Here is a 24160-nt window from a genome sequence, read left to right as displayed (position 1 = left end):
TGCGCTCGCTGTGTGTGTTCTGTGGAGGAAAATCACAGCAGGACAGGCCTGAGCCCTGGAAAACACCCCTCTACCACCCACAAGTGCACGGGGTGGGGGAACACTGCAGGGTGCCCCCCCCCCACACACAGGCATTTATTGAGAACTGTCAAGTGCTGTGTTTCCACACATTTTCCAACAATCCTGTGAGGACACCCTAATTTTACAGATGTGGAAACTGAGGCACAGGGGTTCCATGACATGCTCAAGGTTGTACAGCTCACGAGTGGAGGGGCTGGGACAGGACCCAGGGACACCCGACCGCGGAGCCCTGAGAACCCTCAGTGAGCACCAAAGCCCCAGTGTAAATCCAGAGAAGAGAAACACACCCCGGAATCTTAATGGAATTCAGATCAGTTTCCTTCACTTTTAATGTAATCGAAGTAGCTATCGGGTTCAGAATCTTTTCCTCTTTATTATAAATTTAGATGCTTTGCCTGAAATACAATTATTCAAGTAAATGGACTTACTGCTTTCCTTGACCCACTCCTGAAAAGCACACTCTCCATCCAGTACTCAGCCTGAAAACAGTCACACCAACACACACACACACACACACACACACCCATCGCTTTTTAAAGATCTAATGGGCTAGACTCCCCTAATACTCATTCTTAGGAATACGCAATTTTCTAGACTCCAGAGAACATTTATTTGCCTCTCAGAAGCGTTAACACATTCAGCGGTAGTAAATTAGGTCTTGAAGGAGGCCCATTCATTCTTCGGTGCCATTGTGCACGCTAACAGAAATACTTAGTGGTTTGAAATAACGTACTGAAATCCTGAGCGCCTACCCTAAGCGGCTCAGACCCAAAACAGAGACTTCTGCCTGCACAACATTTCCAAAGGATTTTGCATTTGGAAATGTTTTTATGATCATGTAGCTTTTCAGCCAGGTGAAGGTCAGCAGTTTTCCCTGTTTAAAGAAACACTGGGGGCGGGGGGGACGGGGACGGAGGAGGGCAGTCACACAGGGGTATGGGGAGGCCAGAGGGCGGAGAGGGAGGATTCCAGCAACACTCTCCGGCGTTCCTGGAGAGTAGATGGCTGTTCGAATGCAGACCCTGATCAAGGCCTTCGCCCTGGGAAGAACCCAGGTGGGGACCACCCACTGCGCCCCCCGCAGCCACGGCCACCAAGCTTCTGAAGGGGCGGGGTGCTGGGGGTGCGGGCGGGCTCGGGGGAGGCGGAACTGGCCTGTTGGCGGGTTCGGGATGGGATGTGGGGAGAAAAGATGAAACCCAAAACCCGAGTTTAGTAGAGGGGGGCTTGCTGGGAGCTCACGCCAACTCACCCATTCAGAATGTCCGCAGAAAAGACCAAAATGTTTCCCATGGGGTTTGGTTCCCGTCAAAAAGGGGTTGGAAGGGGGTCTAGAAGGAGTTCACAGGGAGTTGGGCCCCTCCCGCGCGCGCACCCCGCCCCCTCCGGGCGGCGGCGCAGGGCAGGGGCGGGCGGGGGCGGCTCTCTCCTCCCTCCGCGCTCCCGCCGCACCGCGCTCCCCGGCACCTCCGGAGCTGGGCGGGCGGCGCGGGGGGCCGGCCCGCCTTCCTCGGAGCCGCCCGCGGTATCCCCGGCCGGCGCCCGCCGCGATGGCAGCGGCTGAGCGGGGCTGAGCCCGCCGCCCGCCGCAGCCCTGGGCTCCTCGGGCCCCAGCCATGGCGAAGCAGTACGATGTGCTGTTCCGGCTGCTGCTCATCGGGGACTCCGGGGTGGGCAAGACCTGCCTGCTGTGCCGCTTCACCGACAACGAGTTCCACTCCTCGCACATCTCCACCATCGGTAAGGGGCGGTGGCCGAGGGGCGCCTCACCCTCCCCGCCGCCTCCACCTGCCCGGGGGCCCCTTCCCCTTCCCCACCCAGCCCGGGAGGAATTGCTCGCCTCATCCGCCGAAGGCGGCAGGCCAGAGGCCAGGACGAGCTCACGAGCCCCTAGGTGAGAGGCCCCGGCTGGGGACCTGAGCCTCGGTTCCTGGAGGTGAGGGGTCCCTGCTGCTGCTGTGACTGGAGATGGGTTCTTCGGGCTCGCGCTGGGGAACCTTCCCACCGAAGCCGAGACTACCGGGGCGGGTGTAGGCCTGGGTACCCTGAGCTGGGGCAGCCGGGATCTTAACCACTGAAATGACACCCCCACACCCCCAGGTAGAGAAGGGGGGTAAATTAAAGCTTTTGCGTGAGGAGTTCACAGTGCGGAGCCAAGTCACTGAGTCACTGGGTACCCCCCCCCCTTTCAGGGGTGACCCAGTGTGGATCCTGGAGTGGGAGGAAGGGAGGGAGGGGCCAGAAAGATTGAGTTTCCAGGGCACAGCTGGGAAGGTAAGCCACAAGGTGGGACACCTGGAGAGGGGCGTAGATAAGGTGAGATGCCCCCGGTCTGCGAAACCGACACTTACTAGCCAGTTCTGGGAAAGCAGCTGACCGAAGCACCCGTTTTGAAAGAGGCTGGGGAACATCAGGACCACTTGTCCAGACGGGTCAGAAGGCAGGCAGGACCCACCTTAGAGAACACACCTCCTTGATCTGGCCATGCGGGGCCTGTGCTGGGAGGGACAGGCCTGGTGGCATCCCAGACAGGACTCTGATGGGATCACTTGTTCTGGCAGGGGATGGTGGTCTCCCCTCTGAGGGGCGCCTCTCCTGGGAGGTCTGAGTTGAGGGAATTCCACCCACATCTAACAGGTCCCCTGACCGATGTCCACAAGAGCCTCAGCACTGCCCAGGTCCCCCTCCTGCCAGCCAGGGCCCTAGCACTCCATTACTCTTGAAGCTTCTGCCCTGCCTCCCAACACACACTTCTTGCCAAGAGAGGAGAGAGAGCAGGTGGCGCCAGGAGGAACAGGGCCTCACAGTTAAGAGGCAGTCTTTGTTGTCAGACAGACCTGCCGACCTCGCTTTGGGGCAACATGACCTTGAGGATCACTTAAGCTTCTGACCTTCAGTCTCTCCTCTGTGGAATGGGAATAACAATAGTACCTACCTACCAAGGCGTTGTGAGGAATCAGTGAGATAATGTTTGTAAAAGCACTTAGCACACACTCAGACACGTGGTGAAACAGAATAATGCTGGCTTCATTACTGTTATCATCATTGACCTCCTAGGGGCTCAGAAGCTGTAAGGTAGGCTCCTAGGAGGTCCAGGAGTTGGATGGGAGACACCTCAGAGGGATGGGTGGGACACAGACCAGGAGAGGACTGCACGCCTCTGGGGAAGGCTCAGCGGGAAGAGGAGGCGTCAGGGAAGGGCCTGGGAGTGAGCAAGGGAGTGGCTGAGAAACCAGATGGGATATGAGGACGGGTGCAGGTTAGGTGTGGGGGCAAAAGGCAGCAGGTCGACACTTAAGGAAACTTTCCGTGATTATTTGGGGGGATGGGCTGGTGCCAGGAGCTGCTGAGCTATCGCAGTGGGCAGCGGGCAGCCTGGGGGCCCCTGGCTTTTACCTGAAGAGCAGGAGTTTGCACCTTGGTATCCTGATCACATCTCAAGTCCTAGGAGGGACCAGAGTTTTTCCTTGGAGAGCTTTATTCCTCCACCTCTTCAGAAGCTCTCGGGCTCCTGCTCAGTGTTGTGGGGGAGTTAGTCTCCCCTAGGAGACGCGTCCCCCTTTCCCAAAGACAAACGAGGGAACTGCCATTTCTGACATACCGAGACGGCCCTTCTGAGGCTCGTTCTTTCCTGAGATCCCGGACCCCCATGTTGCTCATTACCAGCCCTTCTCCTTGGTCTGTCTTCTACCTTGTCTTCTCCCATCTTAGACATTCTTCCACTAGACAGGTAAACGTGTCGTTTTCCCTCCAGGTCACAGGGGCTTCTCAGGTTCCCTGTGGGGCCGACCACTTTGTGGGCGGAGGTGAATCAGTGAACGGGCGGACGTGTCTCTACAGCATCCCAGCCCCTCTGTTCCCACAAAGCCCTTGGTATTTTGACCTAAAACCTGGAGACCATTCTCCTAGTTTTTTCTCAGCTTCTGATGGCTGGGTCCCCCCATCTCCCAGGATGCAGAGGACTGTTTAGGAGTTTGGAGTCTGTGGAAGAGAAAGAAGCCTGTCTTTCTTCACATCAGCCTCTTAAAATCTGTTAAATGCATTCTTGTTGAAAGCTTATTCTACCCCATCTTGAGCATATTTTTCAGCATTAACTAACACTTGGGAAAAGAGTGGGATGATCAGGAAAAGCTTTTCCCTTTTCTGGGTATAGAACGTTTTCCTTAGAGAAGGAAGGGGCAGCCAGGAGGCAAATCGAGGAGCCAAGGGAATGGGCACTACCAGGTCATAGTCCTTCACTTGTCTGGTCGAAACTGTGCGCGTGTCCTGTCGGGAGGCTCGGGGCCGAGACCTGGAGACTCCAAGATGAATAATGCACGTCGCCTCTCTCCAGCTGCTCCTTGTCTAAGGCACGTTCTTTTACCTTGCTGGCATTGGTCTAGGCACCTTTCTTGGGGCTACTTTTGTGCATGGAGAAAATGGGGCAGCTCGCCGAGCAGTGCCAGGACAGAGTTCCGATTCTTGGACCACGCTGGTGCCGCTAGGCTGGCACTTCTGTGATTTACTACCTATGCCACTTCCTGTAGGATCCTGTGATGTGCGAGAAACAGCCTGTCCGGGAGCAGTGAGGAGGCCTCCCAGACAGGCACCGACCACCCCTCTTTTTTCCAGTCAGCAGGTAGTCAGGTGGCCCTGTAGCCGGCCCTGCCCCTGGCCCTGCACCACTGGTCCCACAACGTGGTGCAGAGGTGGGCAGCCGGCGCCTTAATATTTTCTGCTGTTTCCCGTCGAGACTGTCTTACCTGTTAAATCAGCTGAGCAGTAACGACTAAGCACTGTGCCAGGCATTTAGAGACAAATTGCTTTGTACCTTCGCCTGCCCGCAGAGGCCTGTCATCTAGTTGGGGAGGGAAGACAAGCCAAAAGAGCCTTGGCCACAAGACAGTGTGTCTGTGAGCACTTAGTGAAGGCTGGTCCAGGGTAGGGGATCCATGGTGACCGCCATTGCTGCTCTTCACGAAGGTCTCCCGGTTGTAGTCAGCAGCTACACCATGAGGGAAGGCTGTGTGTGAGGCAGCCAGTGTGTGGTGAGGGGACTGCGAGTGCCACTGCTACAGCCAAGTGCTAGAGGAGACTGGAGGAGCAGGGGGGCCCTGGGGACCAGAAGCCGCAGGGAGGCTCCAGGAGGAGAGGAAGCTGAAGCCGGGCCTTGCAGTGTGGGCTGCTTTTCAGCTCCTGTAGGGGGAGGAGCAGATGGTGTCGCAGCAGCAGAGACAACAGAGGTGGGTGTTCATAGGACTCTGGGGCAGTCTGGCTGGAACAGAAGGGGCTTTAGGGGAAGAGGGAGAACATTCCTCTGTTTATCTCTCTGTCTCCCAAACTTGAAGGTGAGACCAGATCTTATTCCTCGGTGTTTTCATAGTCCTAGTGCACGGCCAGGAACAGTCTCCATCACTGTTGAATGAGTAAGTGAATGAATGAGTGAGGGCATTGAGGGCCTGGCTGAGTGGGGTGGAACTGGAGCCTTCCCAACACTATAGGAAGTTTCTGAGCAACTTCTGACGTGGTGAAAACCAGACGTGCAGCAGCAGACCAGTCAGGAGCTATGGTAGTATCCAGGCACACGGTCCCAACACACGGATGTCTACATAGGATAGGACCTCTCGGCCCCGCCTACCCCCTCCTGGGCACCAACTGCAAACTCCATATCAGCACCTGTTCTCAGTTCTCACCAAGCAACCTGGCAACGTCTGAATGGGCCTCAGCTGATGTGTGCTGCCTGCCTAGGCAAGGAGACCCAGGAGGGGCGGAGAGGTCCTATCCTATGTAGACATCCTGTGTCTACATAGGTTTCCATTCTGCGGTTTCCACTCTGGGTTTCCATTCTGCGTGGCAGCTGGGGGGACCGCCCATGAGTTGACTTTCTCCTGCCCATCCTTGGTCTTCCCTGAGTATACCTGCCCCTGGTCTCTACACCTTCTGTTTTGAAGGCCACATTCGGCTGCACCCCTCTGTGTTCTGTGATTTTCCAGTTTGGCTGGTTGAACTTCTGTGGCTTCAGGGCTGCTTTCTCAGGAAGTTCTGTTTGAACTGGAGTCTGGGCGCCTGGGGCAAGGACATGTGGGTGACGGAAGGGGAGGAAGAAGGCCGCAGGTTGGCCACGGAGGAGAGCCTGGAATCAGGCCCTGGAATCAGGCCAGTGCTTGGGCGCTGGGGTCTGTGGGCCTCGGACGGAGGCGCCGTGTGCCTGTGCTGTGCGCCTGTGCTGTGTGGCACCGTGGGAGGTCTGCGCCAGTCGCTGCCCCAGCGCCAGGCGGCCTGAGCCAGGTGTCTCCCCAGCGGTTCCCACAGCTCCCAAGAAAGGAAGGGAAGGTGAGGTGCCATGAATAGAATGAAAGGGGCACACACGTAAATGCGAATAGAAAGGAATTTGGGTCCCTTGGTAACTGATGTTGTTAATTCATTAATGCCCTCTCTAAGTTCATAGAGAAAATTAGGAGAATGCATTTCTAGCCATTAGTTACTGCACTATAGGTGGTAAATATATACCAGTACCAAACTTCTCTGAAGATGCTGCACTACAACCAGTTAACCACACACACGCAAAGGGTGTGCCACATCTTATACGTAAATTGGGAATCGAGTCCATTCACCAAATTTCGAACTGATGTTTACTAGTAGTTTTGTGACATAATGTGAAGTGGGTAAATTAGATACCGTTAGCATATTATTATTTAATGTATGTATCATTGGATCTTTTACATGCTTTGGTCTGGTTAATATATTTAAATTTGCTTTCTTTTCCTCTCTCTGAAGGCTCTGTTTGTACTGTTTTATGACACTGTTGTAAAGTTCAACTATATCAATAAAAAACAAGTTTAAAAAAAAGAAAGAAAAGAGCACAGACAAGCTGCCTGAGATTCCCGTGGCCTTGCTGGCTCTGCCACCTTCAGACATTTATTTTGTGTCTCTGTGCCTGGGTTTTTCATCTGAAAATTGGAGATAATAGCAGAACATTTCTTAAGGGTCGTTGTGAAGATTACAGAGACTAAAAAATGATAGCTGCTCTTATATGTTTATTATTATTAATTTTTCCCTAGCTTATAAGAACGTTGCAGAGATGAATAAACGCATGCATTTGGTTGCTGAACATCGCTCTGTGCCTTGTGCTGTGTGAGGAGCCGGGGACAGAGCAGTGAACGGCACAGAATGGAGTCGGGGCACCATCGACTCACTTCCCAGGGAGCACAGGAGTAGCTCTGGCTTTCATTTCCACACCTGTGCCAGTTTCCCCCCTGGGCCCTGGCAGCCCCGGGGCTGAGAAGGAAGAGTTGGTGACCAGGTGTGAAGGAATAGGGAGAGAGGTGACCCCAGAGGGGTTGGGGTGGCTCTGGCTCAAGGCGCTGGTCTCTGCCAAGTGTCACTCTGCTTCAGGCCGCTGTTCTGCCCGCCCCCTTCCCCAAGGTCGTGATCCCTGATAATGGCTCTGAAACCCTCGGAGGATTTCAGTTCTGCTGCTCTGTGCACCTGTGCCCCCTTCACAGCTCTGCAGATTCGCCCACGGCTTTGAGCGCCCTGATTCCTGCTCCTTCTTCCTCCTCCCAGCCTCCTCCCGCTCCCCAGACAGCTTGGTGATGAGCTTTATAACATGAAAGTCGATATTTGGCCATTACCCTTCTTCCCCGATTGCCAGCTCTTCTCAGAGTGCCTTCTTCTGTAATCTAATATTTGTGCCTGTTTCCCTGTGAAACTGCCAATTTTCTGTGGAGGCCTCTGACCTCTCCTTGGCTCTTCTGCCTGGGCAGCGTGCTTTGGGAAGGGGGCCACAGAAGTTCCTGGACATGCAAGTCCTCCTGAGGACAAGGAAGTGGCTCAATCACCAGCCCTACTTTATAACTGGGAAAAGTGAGCCCCCGAGATGCGTGATGACTCATGCGTTGCGTGCAGGTTGCCCACACTCGAGTCTTCTCCTGTACTCCAGTTTCTCCACACTGGCTTTGTGCGTGCCCTTGCTCGTCCTGGAAGGCCCTTCCACAGGTTGCCAAGCAGAACCTCCCGTGAGCCGAAGTGAAGAGGACGGGTGCCTCCCCGGGCCCCTCTGAGGGCTCTGGGATGGCGGGGGGTGGGGTGGGCGGCATCTGTGCCTCTGCTGCTGGCCTTGGTCCCTCTGGGGGACAGTCGGGTGTGACTGAGGAGTCTAGCTGGGGGACCTTTGAGGATGAGAGCTGAGTGTTGCCCTCGTATTACTGTTTTGATAACATATTTACCTAGAACTCGGTGACCAGGGCACCGTGATCTACAGAGGGGCCAGGCCGTTGGCATTCTTCGTTGCTCTTCCTGATTAAAGTTTTCTCTTCACTCTTCTTTTCTCCTGGCATGTACTGCTTTCATTTATTCACTCCCTTGCTCACTCATTTTTAATCCTTTCATTTATTCAATCTGTTGAATAATATGTAATGACTGTCTACGACCAGGTGACGAGAATATGAAGTGAATAAGATACCATTTTGCCCTCTGGGAGCCTCCAGTGCAGGTGGGGAGTCAGGCTTCCAAACAGACAACTGGAATTTTGTGCAAAAGCGATGTCAATATGCTGTGGAATCACAGAGGAGTGACAAATTCCTCCTGGGGAGGCTGGTGAAAGCTTCACAGAGGAAGTGACATTTGAGCGGGGCCTTGGAGACTGAGAGGGCCTCTCCCGGGGAGAAGCGGTGGGGAGGAGGTGCTGTCTTCCGCCTGGCTGGGCCAGCTGGTGGCGGCCAGGTCCTGAGCAGACCAGCTTCAGTTCCACTCAATCCTCGCGAGGCTCTTTGTGAGGGGGAATGCATTTGGAGGCCCTGTCCCTTTGAAATGTTTGCTCCTGAGGCTCCTGGCCGCAGTATCTTCCTCCTTAAACCTTGTGCTGCACGGGAAGAGACTCAGGAGGAGGAGAGGGAAGGAACAAGGGGTCAGTGCCATTGACCACCCAGCGGCAGGCTGAGGAAGGCGAGGCCTAGGGCGGGGGTCTGCCAGAGTGGAGGGGCACAGGGGGATCTGGAGCTCATGCCACAGAGGCCGCACGGAGGTCTGCGCATGCAGCAGTGGGTATGGCAAGGGTAAGTGAACCAAAGTTTCCTGGGCATCTACTTAAAAAAAAAATTATTTATTTGTTTTTAGAGAGAGGTGAAGGGAGGGAGAAAGAGAGGAAGAGAACACTGATCCATTGCCTCTTACACCTGCCCCCACTGGGGACGAACCCACAGCTAGGCATGTGCCCTGACCTGGAAGCGAACCAGCAACCTTTTGCTTTTTGGGATGACGCCCAACCAGCTGAGCCACACTGGTCAGAGCCCTGAGCACCTACTTTGTGTACATACTATGTACACAGAAATAGTGTGCTTTAAACACATGAGCATTCAGGGTGGAGGTATAAAGTGGGGGGTGCAAAGCCGTCAATCTGGCCTTGCTAGTGTTTGAGAAGTTTCTTGGTGCATTTTTCAGGCTAGAGCCTGCAAACAAGTTTACGTGCGTGCGTACATGTGTGCACATGTACACAAGTGAGGGTGGGTGCCCACGAGATCCGAGGGAAGGGCAGGGCCTTGCTGTGTTTTTTCTCTTTATAACAAAGGAAGGAATGATGCTGCTCCCTCTTGTGTTTCTCCTCTGAGAAACTGTAAGTTTGAGTGAAATGTGTTCCTGCCTGAGGGATGTTTGCCGCTTTCCCTGCCTGGGCCCCTGATCCTTCAGCTCATCTCCCTGCTGGTACCTTCCTGTCATTCAGGTCTTAGCTCAAATGCCACCTGCTTTAAAAGGTCTTCTTTGACCAGCTGATCTGAAGCCGCTTGCGTGCATCTCTCCACCGTCTTCCCCATCATCCTGCTTTTGCCTCTTAACACAGCACTCTCTGAAATTACTTATTGGTCATGTGTGATCTACTTCCCCACTCGAAGAGAAGCTCTCTGAAGACAAGGACCTTCCTGTGCCAGTCACTGCTGTGTCTGCTAAGCTTAGTTCCAGACACACAGTCACACAGTAGGCACTCGATAGCAGTTTGAGTGAATGAATGAATAAAGAATAAATGGAATGAGTGGATGGGTGCATTTTCCTAGAAGACTTTTGCTCTTCCCTGAGGGAAATCACAAACAGTATTGGTTTCTGGGGTGTCTTCGGATAATGAGAGACTCACTGCGCTACATGTGTTTGGGACTTGGAGGAAAGAGGGAGAGTCCTGTAAAGGGGACCGTTTGCAGCAGCTTGCAGCTCTTCTGCTCAGATGTACGTCGCAGGAGAAGCTCAGCTGTAGGAGGGAGCAAGAACGTGCTCCTGCAATCCCTGTGTGAGTGGGTCCTCTTCGCTGTATGAAGAGACGAGGGGTTGGTTATCTTAGGCTAAGGTCAGTCTTGCCGGTTGCGTGGGGTCGCTGCTGGTGTCAGATGATGGCCATCAGCCCGGCCAGGCTGCGGGAGCAATCTAGGACCACCTCACGGCTGGGGGCTCTGGAGTGGGGAGCTCCTAGGGCTCAGGGACTGGGGATATGCACTCCCTCCAGCCTCGAGGGAGTCCAGGCTTGACTGGGAAGCCCTCCTGCATGATAAAAGCCCCTGGATTCCTGGGTTTTTTAAGACCGACCCTTGGAGATTTTATGGGAAGGCCTCTGGAGTTGTCCTGGTCCCCATATCACCACTGTCCTTCCGTGTTGAGGTCGTGTATGTGCGTCTTGAAAAAAAGAAGAGGGACAGGGTATATTCTGAAATCTCCAGTCTTCCTTGTGGATGGGCGTCCTAATCAGACCTTTGGCCCCAGTGCCCTGGAGGTTAAACTTGGTCTTGCTGGTGGAAGGTCAGGATTCTGCCTGCCAAAGACCAGGGTCTTCTCTTCATTTCTGCTTCCCATCACTGCCAGCGCAAGGTGGTGCGAAGCCACGAAGCCTGTGCGCAGAGGGCCTGGGTGGAGCCGGCGTGAGGGGCAGTCAGTCTGCAACTGGGCAAGAGGAAGAAGTCAGTGGGCGTATAGTCCCACCGACAGCAAGGCTGAAAGTCCCCGGGCCGAAGGGAGGAAGAGGGTACAGCGGGTGGCAGGTCCAGGGCAGAGACGCTCTCCCCTGACGCTCATCTAACTGGTACGAGGGGCATTTGTGTGCCAGGAGCCCTTGTCTTGAGTCTTCCCTTGAGCTGTGTCTCTCAGCTCTCCCTCCCGCGCTCCCCTCGGTGTTCTTACCCTCCTTGTCCCTCAGTTCGGGGAAACGGCGTTATGGGTCTCCTAGTGCTGTCGGTCTCTGGCTGAGAGGAGGTGGCTTTGAATGTGGGTCACTCTGATGCCTGGTCTGGGTGGCAAAGTTAGGCAGCTGCCTCCCCACAGGGCCCGCCTATCCCCAAACTTGTCTTGGGGTTTACTCAGGGTGACCTCTTTGGAGGTGACTTCCTGCCACAGCCCACGTGCATCCCGCATGTCCAGCACATGCCGGTTTCTTGTGGGGGAGAAGCCCCAGGCCTTCCGGGCCTGGTAACCGGAGCCCGCATGGCTCCAGGGATTGGGTGTCTGCCTTGGGTTTCGGGTGTATTAGGTTGTTCCTGTCGTGGCATCTCATTGCTCCTGAAAAGGCTCAGGTCACGCTGCTGGTCCTTCAGGCTGTGGTTGATCATGGCGATAATTTGGCACCCAGAAGAGCCCTGTTTCCACTTGAAGCATGTGGCACTTGGCAGATAGGCAGGTTGACACCTGACATTAACCCATGAGGTGCTGGCGCACCAACAGGCACAGCCTGGCTTTTCCGGAATTTAGGGTGTAGTCGGACTCTGGGGGGCCATCCGGGCTCCCCGGTGGGTGGCATTTCCTCTTTTTGTTAAAACGCTCCAGCCTAGTGCTAGCTCTCCGCCTCCCCTCCCCACCACGAGCCCGCCTACCTCCCAGAGCTCTCGTTCCTCAAGCTGGGTCCCTGGGCCCCCTTGTCTCGTCTTCCCTGAGGCAGCTGACGTTTAACAAAGCTCTATGTGCCAGGCCCTGTGCAATGCGCAGTCCTCACAAAAACTCCCTGATGTAGGGACTGTCACCCCCATTTGAGAGGCAAGGAAACAGAATCAAAGAAAGGCTGCACAGCGTTCCCAAGACCACACAGGTGATTCGTGGTAGAGGCAGGGTTGGAGCCAAACTCTGACCTCCAGCTATGTTCTGAATGCCCACGCCACCCTGTTTTCTGAGCTGCACTTCCTCCCTGCTTTCCAGGGCTTTCTTTGGAGGCAGGCAGCCATGGTAAGGAGTGCTCTTTCCCCTGAATGTGCCTGTTCCCTTCTTTCCACAGTCCTCCACTGCTGGACCTTGGTGGTGAGCTCGGCCCTGCATTAGTGCCCAAGGCTCCAATCTCAGGAGCCAAGGGTGTGCGGTGGCTGCTCCCCTGGCCTGTCCCTCTGACCGGACACAGCCCCCTGGGCTCAGAGAATGGCCTCGCCTGTCCTCCCAGTTCTCTGACAGCAGCTGCCACCGTGCTCCAGTGCTCTGGGTGTGGCCTGGCGGTTGCTGGAGGAGCAGTGGCCACACTGCCAGGGACACAGCAGGAAGAGCCAGAGGCCACTGGTAGATCAGGACCTGGCATTGTCACTTAACTGAGGAGTTTTTCTTGCTGGTGTCTGTGAAGCATTCAGAAGGCCGGACACCTGTCCCTGCTCTTGATCCGCAGGCACCCATCCCTCTGTACCTTACTCTCGCTCTCAGGCCGGGGTACACCGCTAACGGAACTGCCTGGCACTGTATGGAGGCAGGATTTTAAAAACCAACAAGCAACAAACTTGTCCAATACAAAGTACATTATCTGCCCCTTACATACTAGTTGGGGCTGGAGGACAGAAAAACAGGAGGTAGTAAGGAGCAGGGCACACCACTTGGAGGTGTCCCTCCCAGCCCCAGCCTTGAAGCATCTTGCCTGCCAACTGGGTGAGGGCGGTGGGCAGCCGTCAGGCAGCCGTTGACAGTCACAGGCTGTGACTCTTCAGGCCTCCTGAGGCGCTAAGAAAACAGGGTGCAGTGAGGCTGGACAGTGGGGTCTGGTGTGGACGGCGGCTGTGCTGGGACGCAGCGCCCTGAGCCTCACCCCCGCCGTCACATGGTGTCTTGGGCATTCCCTGCTTCTCTGCTCGCCTATCTGCCTCATGTTTCTCTCGTTACCAACTGGCCAGTCCCCTCTGCACCTTCTGGAGGGGGCTGGTTTGATTGGCTTAGCTAATTCCCATGGTCCCTTTTGGCCAGGTCACCTTGTGAATCACCAGCAAACCCAGTGGTGGGCCTCCTTTTGGTCAGATATCCACCCCTGGTCTAGTCAGGATTGCTTTTCTGCAGAGAACAGATGCTTTGGGCTGGGGAGTCCCAGCCAGAAAAGGACACTGGGTGTGGGGGCCACCATGACGGACATGTCTGAGGAACCACTCACCATGCTTTCAACATGTGGTGGGGAGGGGCCCCATCTTCTTGACTTTCTCCTGCCAGGCTCCACGGTCTCTGGGAACCTCTGCTGGAGCTGCGTGGAGGTGGTTTGCTTGCTTCTTCACACCTGCGTCTCCTCTCTGTCAGGGAAAAGAAGCAGCCCCTCTTGCAGGAACATGGAGGTGGCACTGTCCAGGGTGTTGCTTCTGGGCTTAGTGGATGCTCAAGGAGCAAGGGGCTCCCTGAAAATAGGGCACAGTGGGCTTGCCCCACATGTGCCTACTGCTCACTTCTAGACGCCTCATAATACCAGCACAGGTGTGGGCTACGCTGGGGCGTGATAGAGAAGTCCCCACAGCCTCAGCCACTGGTCAAGTGAGGAGTACGCTGGGTAGGTTTTAAAGAGACTGGTGTCCAGTTCTGGCTCAGCCATAAGATGAGTGGGAACATAAGTGGATTCTTGGCCTCTCTGTGTCTCCCAGTGATAGTCCCCACTCCCCGCTGCTTCAGGGGCCTGGCCTAAGAACTGAGGGCTCTGGGTTCCCTGGCCAGGGATGTGCTGTCATTAGGAGCACAGTCGGGAGCCTTGGGTGTGGTTCTGCCTAAAGATGGGCCAGACAGCGGTTCTCAAATTGTGCGTGTCTGAGATTTAGTAGGGCTGGGTGGGCCCAGAGAATTTGCATGTCTAACAAGTCCCAGCTGATGCTGAGGCTGCAGGTCCTGGGCCCACACTCCGAGAAGCACAGTCCTAGAAGCTGCTGTCAGAAGCGTGCTCGGTGGACCGGAGGCATCAGCATCATCTGGATGGAGGCTTAACGCAGCATCTCAGGCCTCATCTACCACCTGCTGGATCAGAATCCGCATCTTGACCTAATCCCCACGTATCTGCTTGCACCTTCAAGTTTGAGACGTGCTCCCTGGGAGGAGCCGGGATGAGAGCACGCTGCGGGTGCAGGTGGATGAGGAATCTCTCTCCTTCCTGGGCTCTGAAGATGCAACAGCCAGGGGTGGAACTGTTAGGATGAGCGCCGAGGGGGCTGATGAGGACAGCTGAGGGGGAGACTTGGGAAGAGGAGAGGACTCTTCCTGCCCCAGAGAAGGTGGGAAACACCAGAAAATTCCGAGGAAATGAGGTGCGCCTCAGAGAAAAGGCTCCAACAGGCAGCCTTCATTTGGCCCATCGGACAGGGGCACAGTATTCCCTTGAGTGTCTCCAGCTGTGGGGAGGGGCGCACAGGGACTGAAGCCTTCGGCAGGGAGGACAGTGGCTGTGAGGGATGCAAGGGGTGAACGCACATCGAATGAACGGGTTGCTGAGCAGCTGTGAGGCCCAGCCGAGGTGACAAAGCACGCGTCTGCAGGCGACTAAACAAGGCCAGCGTTGTGACTTCATCCTGCAGTGCTCGGCAGTGGAAGAGACTGACAGCCACGCGGGGTACAGAAGGGGCCCCCAGTGGGCACAGGTCACAGCGGGCCGGGGCTTGACTGGCAGGGTGGACCCAGCGGAAGGCACAAAGTATGCAGGAGTAGAGTAGCAGGAATAGATTCCACTAGAAGATCCTTGGGCCATTAATCTTCAAATGTTAAAAAAAAGATGGGGAGCGGGTGGAAGAGGACGATCTGTCATAAGGCACAGACTTTCTCTGCTTCTTCCTTAGTGCCTATAAAGAGACAAAGTTGGAGGGTCTGACTTCTCAGAGATGTTAAAACAAATTTTATTGGCTGGTCAGGAGGGCCTAGGTTATAAGATGGTGGGGGTACTATGAGCCCTCAGAGTTCTTCAGCTTCGATCCCCGGCCACACAGCTAAGAGGGAAGGAGGAGGGGAGAAGGAATCCAAGCCCAGCTCGCGCTGCCAGGGTCCTTGCGTTTCTCTGTCTGCCCTGCCCCTTGTAACAGCCGCGTTCACTCTTCGGCAGGTTCCCCTGGGGTTGGGCTCTCCTCCCCCAGCTCAGCCCTTCGCGCGGGCCTGCAGAGACAAGGCAGACCAAGTGCAGCTGAGGCCTCTGTGCCTAGTTAACATACAACTCGCCGTGTTCCTTCAGGAAACAGCAGGAGGGGTGGCACGGGCCGTGGCCTCAAACAGGCCTCTGCTGGGCCCATGCCTCAGGGTGGTGATGCCATTCCCTGGGCCTTTGTCTCTTTCCCACTCAGCTCCCAAAAGGACCACATGTCATTTTGCCACTCTCTGCAGCTAGCGCTGTGCAGGGTACAAAGCAAGTCCCCACAGAAGTTTGTGAAATAATGGAAGTAGAACCTTCTGTCTCCACCGGAGCCCCTTTGTGGCCGCTTTGCACAAACAAGGCGCCGTCTTTGACAGGGCTTGCTGGGCTAGTGTGAGGGTGAGCTAGGTCCATTCCAAAATGAACCACACTGCCGGTCCTTCTGGGTGGAAGGCACTGTTCCATGGGAGACGCAAGAACTTCTTGCATTCTCTTTGATGCCAGGTGTTGGGGAGAGGCAGATTCTTGACGACAGTTTGCCTGGGTGGGGGGCGTGAGCATGCTGCTGCCCCCACCCGGGCCGGGTGCCCCTCCTTGTTTCACCCTCCTCCTTCACCTCTCAGCGCACTTGGAAGAGTGGCTGCCAGGCACTGTCCGCTTGGAAAAGTACAGCTCCATGGATACGAATCAGCGTGGGCAGCGAGAATGATTCACGTCTGACCAATTCAATTTAGTTCAGGTTGTCCATTCCGAACCTTTTTCCCCTTCTAATTAAATGATGATTGGTCTCAGTGGTGGGAGGAAGAGCCTAACCTTAATCCGTCTGAATCTGTGGACAGCTAGGGATAGAATGGATAAGGGGAGAAGCGTTATTGTTATTAAAGGACCAATGCCCGGGTGGAATGGCTGCTATGGGGGGATTCCAGCACCTCTGGGGTCTTCAGGGCTGCGCTGTGCAGCCTGGTGACTGCAGTCCAGGACTAGGGCCTTCCCAGGTTCTCCCCCTAAAAACTGGTTAACGAGGCCCATTCCTGGCTTGTCTCTGGGGAATACACGGAGACTTAAGCTTAATTAACCTACTGGAGACAGCTCCCGAGTCACTGGGCATGGTGCCGGGGCACCGTCAGCGCCGAGGAGAGGTGCAGTGATAAAAACTCTTGGCATCACCCGGATTCCAGCGCGTGTGCTGCTGGGGGTGCTGACTTGCCTCGCTGCGGATTTTCCTCAAATACGTGTCCTGTCCTTGGCTGGTTTGCCAAATCCCTTATGAGTCCTGTGCGTTGTGGCAGCTTAGCTCCTCAAGCCCGAGAACCCCATTTGCCTTCCTCTCCCTCCCCCAACGACGTGCTGGGCCGCTGCCTCTTCACCTGGTCCCTGGTGGTCCCTCGTGAGCTCGCACTGTCACTGAGACCATGCTGGAGCGTAATGAGCACTGCAGTCAATTGAATAGCCGCTGGGTGCCAGGCACCGTACGCCACGTGGTCTTCTCAGCAGCCATCTGAAACGATTGGTAATGTCCCCATTCTGCTGACGAGGAAATGCAGGCTCAAAGAAGCAAAGTTCCCAAAGTCTTAGCTATGAGTTAAGTGGCTAGAGTCAGAATTCAAGCTCAGGCCTGATTGTTCAAAGCCCAGGCTCCTGGCAAACAGCAGTGCCTCCCCCAGTAAACCAGTCAGTCAACTGCAGATCCACCAGCCTTCTCCCTGCTGCCCCTTTGCTGGGTGCCAGGGGCTTCATACACCCTGTGGAGTGGAAACAGCCCTCCTCTTTCCAGGGTCCATGTGCCTTCCCCACATGCCCCTGTGACAATGCTGTCACCCCTCCTGGTTAGTAACAAGGCAGGGAGAGAAAAACCCAGGCCCAGGAGGGGAAAACGCAGTGGTTCCTTCCGGAAGGATAACTAAGAAGACATCACACGTGAACAGAGTGAGACATGCTTGGGTAAGGGAGGCAGCGGTGGAGTGGATTCCCTCACATTCACTGACATTCACTTCCTGGGCCTCCAAGCCCTTTACTGCTGGCAACTTCCTCAAAGGGGAAGGGAAGCCCCATCAAAGCCCCAGACAATTCTTTGGGTCAGTTTCTGGTTCGAGAAGGCCCTTGCCTCATGCCATCTTTCTGCCTGTTTACACCAGAGGAGAGCCCTTCAAGTGTGAGTGCCCTGGGCCGTCTCGGCCAGTTCTCAGGGGTTCTCAGTCCCTAACTTCCTTGCTCTCTTCCTTTCCCCAGGTGTTGACTTTAAGATGAAGACCATAGAGGTAGATGGCATCAAAGTGCGGATACAGATTTGGTGAGTTGGTGGGAGGGGAGGGCCCCGGGCTGCTCCCTAACTGTCACTGCCATGAGTCAAATCCTGGGGCTTCACCTGGGACAACTGGCTACCTGATCGGTGGAGAGAAACAGAAGTCTCAGCGCCCATCTCTTGTGCCCACGAGCCTTAATCTCTGATCTCATTCTTGAGAAACTTCGCAGGATTGACCACAGTCACCCAAAGGCAGGAATTAGAACAACTGGCAGACTAAACACTATGGGTTTGTCTTAGAAGAAGGCTTGGTCCTTGGGCTGTGCCGCCTTAGGATTGGAAGGAGGAAGGGCTGTGCACCCCTCGTTCCATTTTCGCTGGAAGCCTGGGGAGAGTGGTCAGGGCAGTATGGTGCAGTTCCCGCAAGGATCCACAAGGGGCTGCTGTGGCCCTCTGGCCTGCGCTCCTGGAGGCACTCACTGCCTTTGCCAACCAGGGGAGCTGTCTCCCAGTCTCAGACTGGTATGGGCATTGCCTTCAGAGGCCCCCTAGGGTCTGGAAGTGTAGCTGTCCAACCAGTCTGGTCACACGGGCCAAATTCTAGAGAGTTGTCAAGGCCCAGTTATGGCTGTGGCTTCTGGTGCAGATGTATTTGACGAGGCACCGCCAGCCCTGCAGCACCGGGAGTCCAGGCGTCTCCCCTGCAGAATCAAGTATGTCCAGATCCCCTTAGAGACCAAAGCTCCACCGATTTTTCACCCTACGGCTCCCCAGTTTAACTGCATGTGCACAGGGTCTCCCAGCTCCTGTTCCTCCCCCTCACCTGCCTCTGTGGTCCCTGCCCTTCTGAGGGACTGACTGGCTTTCCACTGCAGGGACACAGCGGGGCAGGAGAGATATCAGACCATCACCAAGCAGTACTATCGACGAGCCCAGGTGAGCCACCATTTTCAGGGTTTAGAGGTGGGGTGCTCCCACCCACATTCCTAGCTCTGGTGTTTGAGAGATGTGTGCACTCACCCCCAAGACAGGGCCCTAGGCGGGGAGCCTCAGGGGAGTCTTTCAGTTGTTTGTCAACCATTCATTCATCAGTTGTTGCCTGAGCATTCAGTCTACCGGGTCCCCTACCCTCACCCCCCACCCTGGGCTAAAGACCCAGGCCAAAGTATTTGGTGGAAAGTTCTGTGAAGGGCCTAGGAAGCAATAGCTTTGGGGGTCTGAGACAGAACAAGATATTTCTGGGTGCTGAGGGGTCCTCATTACGCTAAGCAGAGAGCTCGGAGAGTGGGATGCAGCATTTAAGGCACCACACCCGCTCCTGGCCCCTTGACTGCACTCTCCCTTTGTGTGCCTACCTCCCCCACCACTCTCTGCTGCTCTCTCTCTCTCTCTCTCTCTCAGGGAATATTTTTAGTCTACGACATTAGCAGCGAGCGCTCTTACCAGCACATCATGAAGTGGGTCAGTGATGTGGACGAGGTAAGAGATGCTGTCTCCCTGTCACGGTCGGGGAGGCCCCTCAGAGGGGAAGGCAGAGGGAGGGCCAGACGGGAAAGGCCGAAGCTCCGGGTGGGGGAGCCGACAGCTACCAGGCAACCTCACTTCCACAGCCCAGGGGAAGTTCACCTCTGGGCGAGTATGACATGGGGAGGAAGCCGAGCTGCCAAGCCCTGCACACTCTGTGCGCTGCCGCTGCCAGACTTGATTCTTCCCAGAAGTGAGTTAGTTCAGAGCCTGCCCTGTGAACAGATTCTTTCCTGAAATCTCGGGACTCTGCCATGATAGCTGTGGAGCCTTGGGCAAGCCATCTGAACTCTTACGTCCGCGGTTCCTTATCTGTAGAACGAGGGATTGGACTCAATGTCCTTTCCAGCTCGGATACCAGTCGTCCAGTCCAAGGAAGCACTGGACTTAGCCAGAGTGTTTCCTTCCCTAAGCTGCCCCCATGACACCGCTCTGTCCCTAGGGCTCTTAGAGTTGGTGCTATTGAGGAGGCCAGTGTAGGTGGGGTGGTGGGAATACGGGAGGGAAAGGCAGCACTCACTGGTGGTTCTGCCTGTCCTTTGTCCCTAGTATGCACCAGAAGGTGTCCAGAAGATCCTTATAGGGAATAAGGCCGATGAAGAGCAGAAACGGCAGGTGGGAAGAGAGCAAGGGCAGCAGGTAAGTGGGAGTGAGCTGGATGATCCATCTCTGGGGATTTGTGCTACCTCCCAGTCCTGAGACTTGGGACCCAGGATTCTCGCTCCACCATCAGGCTCCCTTACACCTCTATCGTGGCCTAAGGCACTGGGTGAGTTGCATCCTTGACAGGTGGCTTTTTGTCCTTCAGGACAGTGATTTGGGGTCCATCCTGATACAAAGACCTCTTGGGAAGCAACTCTCCCAGTTCTAAGTCCCCCAGGGCAAAATTACCTCTGCTTACAAGCTTATCCAGTATTAGTGGTGAGGAAAGGCTTCCAGTTGCTGACTCTCTGGCAGTGTCCAGGTGTAGCTGCCACCTTACAGTCATCCACCCCCTCCACACCCACCCCCTCTCCTCCTTACACTTGCAAGAGGAAGGAAGGTAAATGAGGGAATACAGGGCCCAGACTCAGATGCCTTGGGGGCAGAGAGGGTAAGAGGAGGGTGCCGATGGGTCGTCAAGCGTACAGGGAGACCTTCCTCCCAGAGAACAGAAAGGGAGGTGGGTACCATCGGGATAAGAGTCATCCATCTACTCCAAGGGCTTCAAGAGATTTTTTTCTACCTCTTCAGTCAATAGCATTCCTCTAACACTGAAGATAAAGTTGATGTGGGGTTTTTTTAGTATTAAAAAATACTACCTAGTCATTGAAGGTCTTGAAAGTAGAAGCTGACTCTACTGCATTAATAGTATTTGTTGAGCACTCTATGTGCTAAGCAAGTGGTCGGAGATGGGTGGCCCCATTTAATCGTCTCATAGCCTTGGTTAATAGACACTGTCATCCCCCTTAACAGATGACAAAGCTGGGGCTTAGAGAGGATAAATATCTTGTCCAAGGTCATACAGCCATTAAGTGGCGGGACTGATATTCAAGTCGGGCCCCTTTGACTCCCAAGCCTAGGTTTTTCTTAATATGCCATATTGCCACAACATTCTGGTATCTCTGACTCTGGGGTGTGTGTGTGTGTGTGTGCACACGCACGCGTGCGTGCACACTAGCTTATGTCTTAGAAGGAGCTCTTAGCCTCAGCCAAACAGTTACCTGCTCTGAGAAATTGTCACAACACAGCCCGAGCTGTGAGGGCAATGGCAGAAGTATGGCCAGGTGCTACGGGCACCTCCCCTCCCTCACTGCCTCCCTTTCAGGAATGTGCTTCTCTTGCAGCTGGCTAAGGAGTACGGCATGGACTTCTATGAAACAAGTGCCTGCACCAACCTCAACATTAAAGAGGTGAGACTCTGAAGCCCCGCTGCCCTCTGTCTCTGGGGAAAGCTGGAGTGGGGAAGCCAGAGGGAGAGGTGGCGGCTGGGAGCCAACATAAGAGGAGACCTTGCCCCTTGGGCATTACAGGGTTGCACGAGGGAAAGGAGGAAGGACGGACTAACCTGTGCCCCCTGGTTTCTCCCTAGTCTTTCACACGTCTGACGGAGCTGGTGCTGCAGGCCCATAGGAAGGAGCTAGATGGTCTCCGGACACGTGCCAGCAACGAGTTGGCACTGGCAGAGCTTGAGGAGGATGAGAGCAAACCTGAGGGCCCAGTGAACTCTTCCAAAACCTGCTGGTGCTGAGGGTCCTACGTGGAGCGCCCACAAGTCCCCCCTCCCCTCAGGAGGCCCGCGGGCAGACAGGGAGTCTGGGCTTTGCCCCGCTTCTCCTCTCATTTGGGTGACCCTGTGGAATATCAGTAGCTGCTGCTCCCCCTGCCTGGCCCTGAGAGCGACTCCGGAGCGACCTGGCCCTCGCTATCGTCTCTGAGCAGCCCCAGCCCCGCCCCAGCCCCGCCCCCGGAGTGGCATCTCCAGTCCCAATCCCTAGCTGCAGGCCTGCTCTGAGCCCCAGTGCGCCTGAGCGCCCTCAACGCCCAGCTCCCCAGGCAACGGCCTGTCCGGAGCCAAGGCCACTTTAAGGCTCCTCTCAGTGCATCTTGTCTCCTGTCTGCTTTTTTCTCTTCTTCCCTGTTCTCTTTGTCCCCTCAAGCTCTTTCCCTGTGTGGCCTGCTTTGTGGCTGCTGATGCAGCATCGTTCTTTCCTTTCCTCCTAACCCCGTCCGAGGGAAAGGACTCAGGCTTATGGGGATGTTCCGTCTCTGCTCCTGGGAGAACCTTCGCCCTGCTTTGTGAGTGGGCCAAAGGTGATGGGGTGCCTCTTCCCGTCCTCTGCTCCCCACCGCCCGTTCTGTGCCATGGGCCTGCCTCCCCTGTGACCTGGGAAAGTGGACCATCGAGGTAGGAAGGAAACACCAAACGCAGTCCTTCGCCTGGGGCTGTGCTACCTCTCCCTGCCGCCCACCTTCCACTCCAGCTTCAGCCTTGCTCGCCCCCCTGCCCACCTGCCTCTCAGGGAAATGAGCTTGGAGGCAGGTGCTTCAGAGAAGACAAAAATGATGAGGGGCGGCAGGGGCAAAAATCACCTCCATTCTCTACCTCCCACGCGGTGTGTACACAGCTTCTCCCACCTGGGCTCTTGAATTTAAAGACGTGAACCAAAGCCTGAGGGCACCGCCGGGGCAAGGAGAGCCCCGAGGGAGTGGCTGACAAGCCAACTCAGAAAGAGGAGCATTTGTAAATGGAGGAATAGTTACTATAAATCAAGTTAATAGCAAGGGAGAGCAGGCCAGGGACAGTAGTTTGCAAACCAAAGGAAACAGGGGCTCCCTGCGCCCCACCTTCCAGTTCTTGTGGAAGAAGAGCATTTCCCCACAAGTCCCTGGCAGGTGAGAGGTGGGGCTTCACAGAACCCAGCCTTCAGCCCAAGGCTCTCCTGAGACCCCAAGTTTGTGGCAGAAGAGCAGGGACTTCGTGGGAGAAAAGGAGGCAGGCCTTGCTCAGTGCTGTTCTCTTCAGCCTCTAGACAGAGTGCTCACCTTGCCCCTCTAGTTCCTGAGGGGGGGCCTGGAGGGGTTGCCAACTGCCCCGTGGGCACTGTGGCTGCAGGTGGAGGGAACAGGACTCCTCCAGAGCTCTTTGCTCGGGAAGAGGTGTTTTACCCCCGTAGAGCCCAGGGAAGAAACAAGTGAGTTACCAGCTCTCGCAGGGCTCCTCCTTACCTTCCTCAGGAGGATCACTCTCAAGCTTCACACTAGCTGTGTTGCATGGCTGGGGCTGGAGCCAAAAAATCACTGGGCATCAAGCATTCACCAACTACAGACCAAACTTCAGGGCACACCCATGTGAAGGATTAAGAGCCCCACTTCCTTACTCCAAAACAGTGGGGGGATAAAATCATCAAACCTTTCCTCCAGCCTCTTATCAAACCAGGAGGTGGTGGCCGAGGCCGTGGGAATGGGGATGGGTTGCACAGTGAAGGAAAAGGAGGCAGGAACAGGTGTAAGTCTGATGAGGAAGGTAGAGAGCTGACTCTAGGATGAAGTCATGAGTGCGGCTAGGGATGCTTCCCTGAGGACTCCTCGGGTGTCGGGACAGAATCAGCATGGCCCTGGGGGTCGGGGGGTCAGTAAGGCCAGCCCTCAACCCAGACTTCAGAAGGGGGAAGTCATACTTGCTTTGGCTTCCACTTGTGTGTCGTATTGCAGCTCTCCCTGAAGATCAGGCAGAGCGGTACTGCCTTTCTCCTGACCCCCTCGGGACAGAGGAACTCTATTTTAACTGTGTACTAGGGGTTCTGGAAGGGAAACCAAGGGGTTGAGAGTCTGTGGCCTGAGTGGCCCCGTTCCAGGACCACAGCCGAGGAAGGTATGGGGGTGGGAAGAGTTGGGGTGTTAGGGTGCAGTTCCTCTCAACAGGTACCGGAGTCAGCCCCTCGCCCCTAACTGCTGCCGTCCAGGAGGTGGCCCGGGGTCTGGCACCAGGCCGCACTGTCGAGCAGGTGCTCCTGCCTGTTTACGCCTCGCCACCTCTGCACCTGCTGCCCTGAGACTCAGCCCAGCCCCAGGCCCTCCGCCTGCTCCTGAGCCCCCACCATCTCCTTGTGACGGGTGAACTTTGTGTCCTGTGTCTCGGGTCCAGTATATGAATTGTGAGCAGGGTTCATTATTTTAAACACAGATGTTTACAAAATAAAGAACATTTCAAACTGCAGGTACGGGTGCCTGTATGTGTCCCTGGGAGTGGGTCTGGCTCAGACCCTGGCCATTAAGGGGAAACAATGGCAGTAGAATGACAGTGGGAGTGGCAGACACCTGCCATGTTGTACCTTTCCTAATGCCATCTGCGGGGAAGCCCCAGGCAGAGCCTCCATCGCTCCATGATGGGCCTACACTGCGAAAATGAGACTGAGCAAAATCATGGAGATGACGAGTGTCTGTGTCTCAGGGAGTCTCTAAAGCTAAGAAGGTTCTCACCTGTCAGATGGGGCAGGAACAGGCCTTCCTGAAGGCATGAGGGGGGATTCGGTCATCTTTTAGAAGTTCACTCCAGC

The 24160-nt window shown here is 55.4% G+C and overlaps 1 protein-coding gene across 1 annotated transcript; it reads left to right on the top strand.

The window, feature by feature from the left end:
• The first annotated feature begins 1526 nt into the window (after positions 1-1526).
• RAB15 (RAB15, member RAS oncogene family) lies at positions 1527-23820 on the top strand. The gene is made up of 7 exons (XM_037125895.2): positions 1527-1821; positions 17585-17645; positions 18473-18533; positions 18999-19076; positions 19671-19760; positions 20948-21013; positions 21193-23820. Exons 1-7 carry the CDS (start codon positions 1698-1700, stop codon positions 21349-21351), a joined length of 639 nt encoding a protein of 212 aa, XP_036981790.1. The 5' UTR covers positions 1527-1697; the 3' UTR covers positions 21352-23820.
• The last annotated feature ends 340 nt before the right edge of the window (positions 23821-24160 follow it).

Source organism: Artibeus jamaicensis, unplaced genomic scaffold (genome assembly GCF_021234435.1).
Source record: "Artibeus jamaicensis isolate MK-2021 breed Jamaican fruit bat unplaced genomic scaffold, CSHL_Jam_final contig_851, whole genome shotgun sequence".
Lineage (NCBI taxonomy): Eukaryota > Metazoa > Chordata > Mammalia > Chiroptera > Phyllostomidae > Artibeus > Artibeus jamaicensis.
Note: the sequence above shows the minus strand (reverse complement) of the source record. Positions and strands in the feature narration are given on the sequence as shown.

Bases quoted from the DNA above. Each gene is read 5' to 3' on its own strand.
- RAB15 (XM_037125895.2), top strand. From the start codon at position 1,698: ATGGCGAAGCAGTACGATGTGCTGTTCCGGCTGCTGCTCATCGGGGAC. The intron at 19,077-19,670 runs GTAAGAGATGCT...CTTTGTCCCTAG, and splicing joins GGGTCAGTGATGTGGACGAG to TATGCACCAGAAGGTGTCCA. The intron at 21,014-21,192 runs GTGAGACTCTGA...GTTTCTCCCTAG, and splicing joins CCAACCTCAACATTAAAGAG to TCTTTCACACGTCTGACGGA.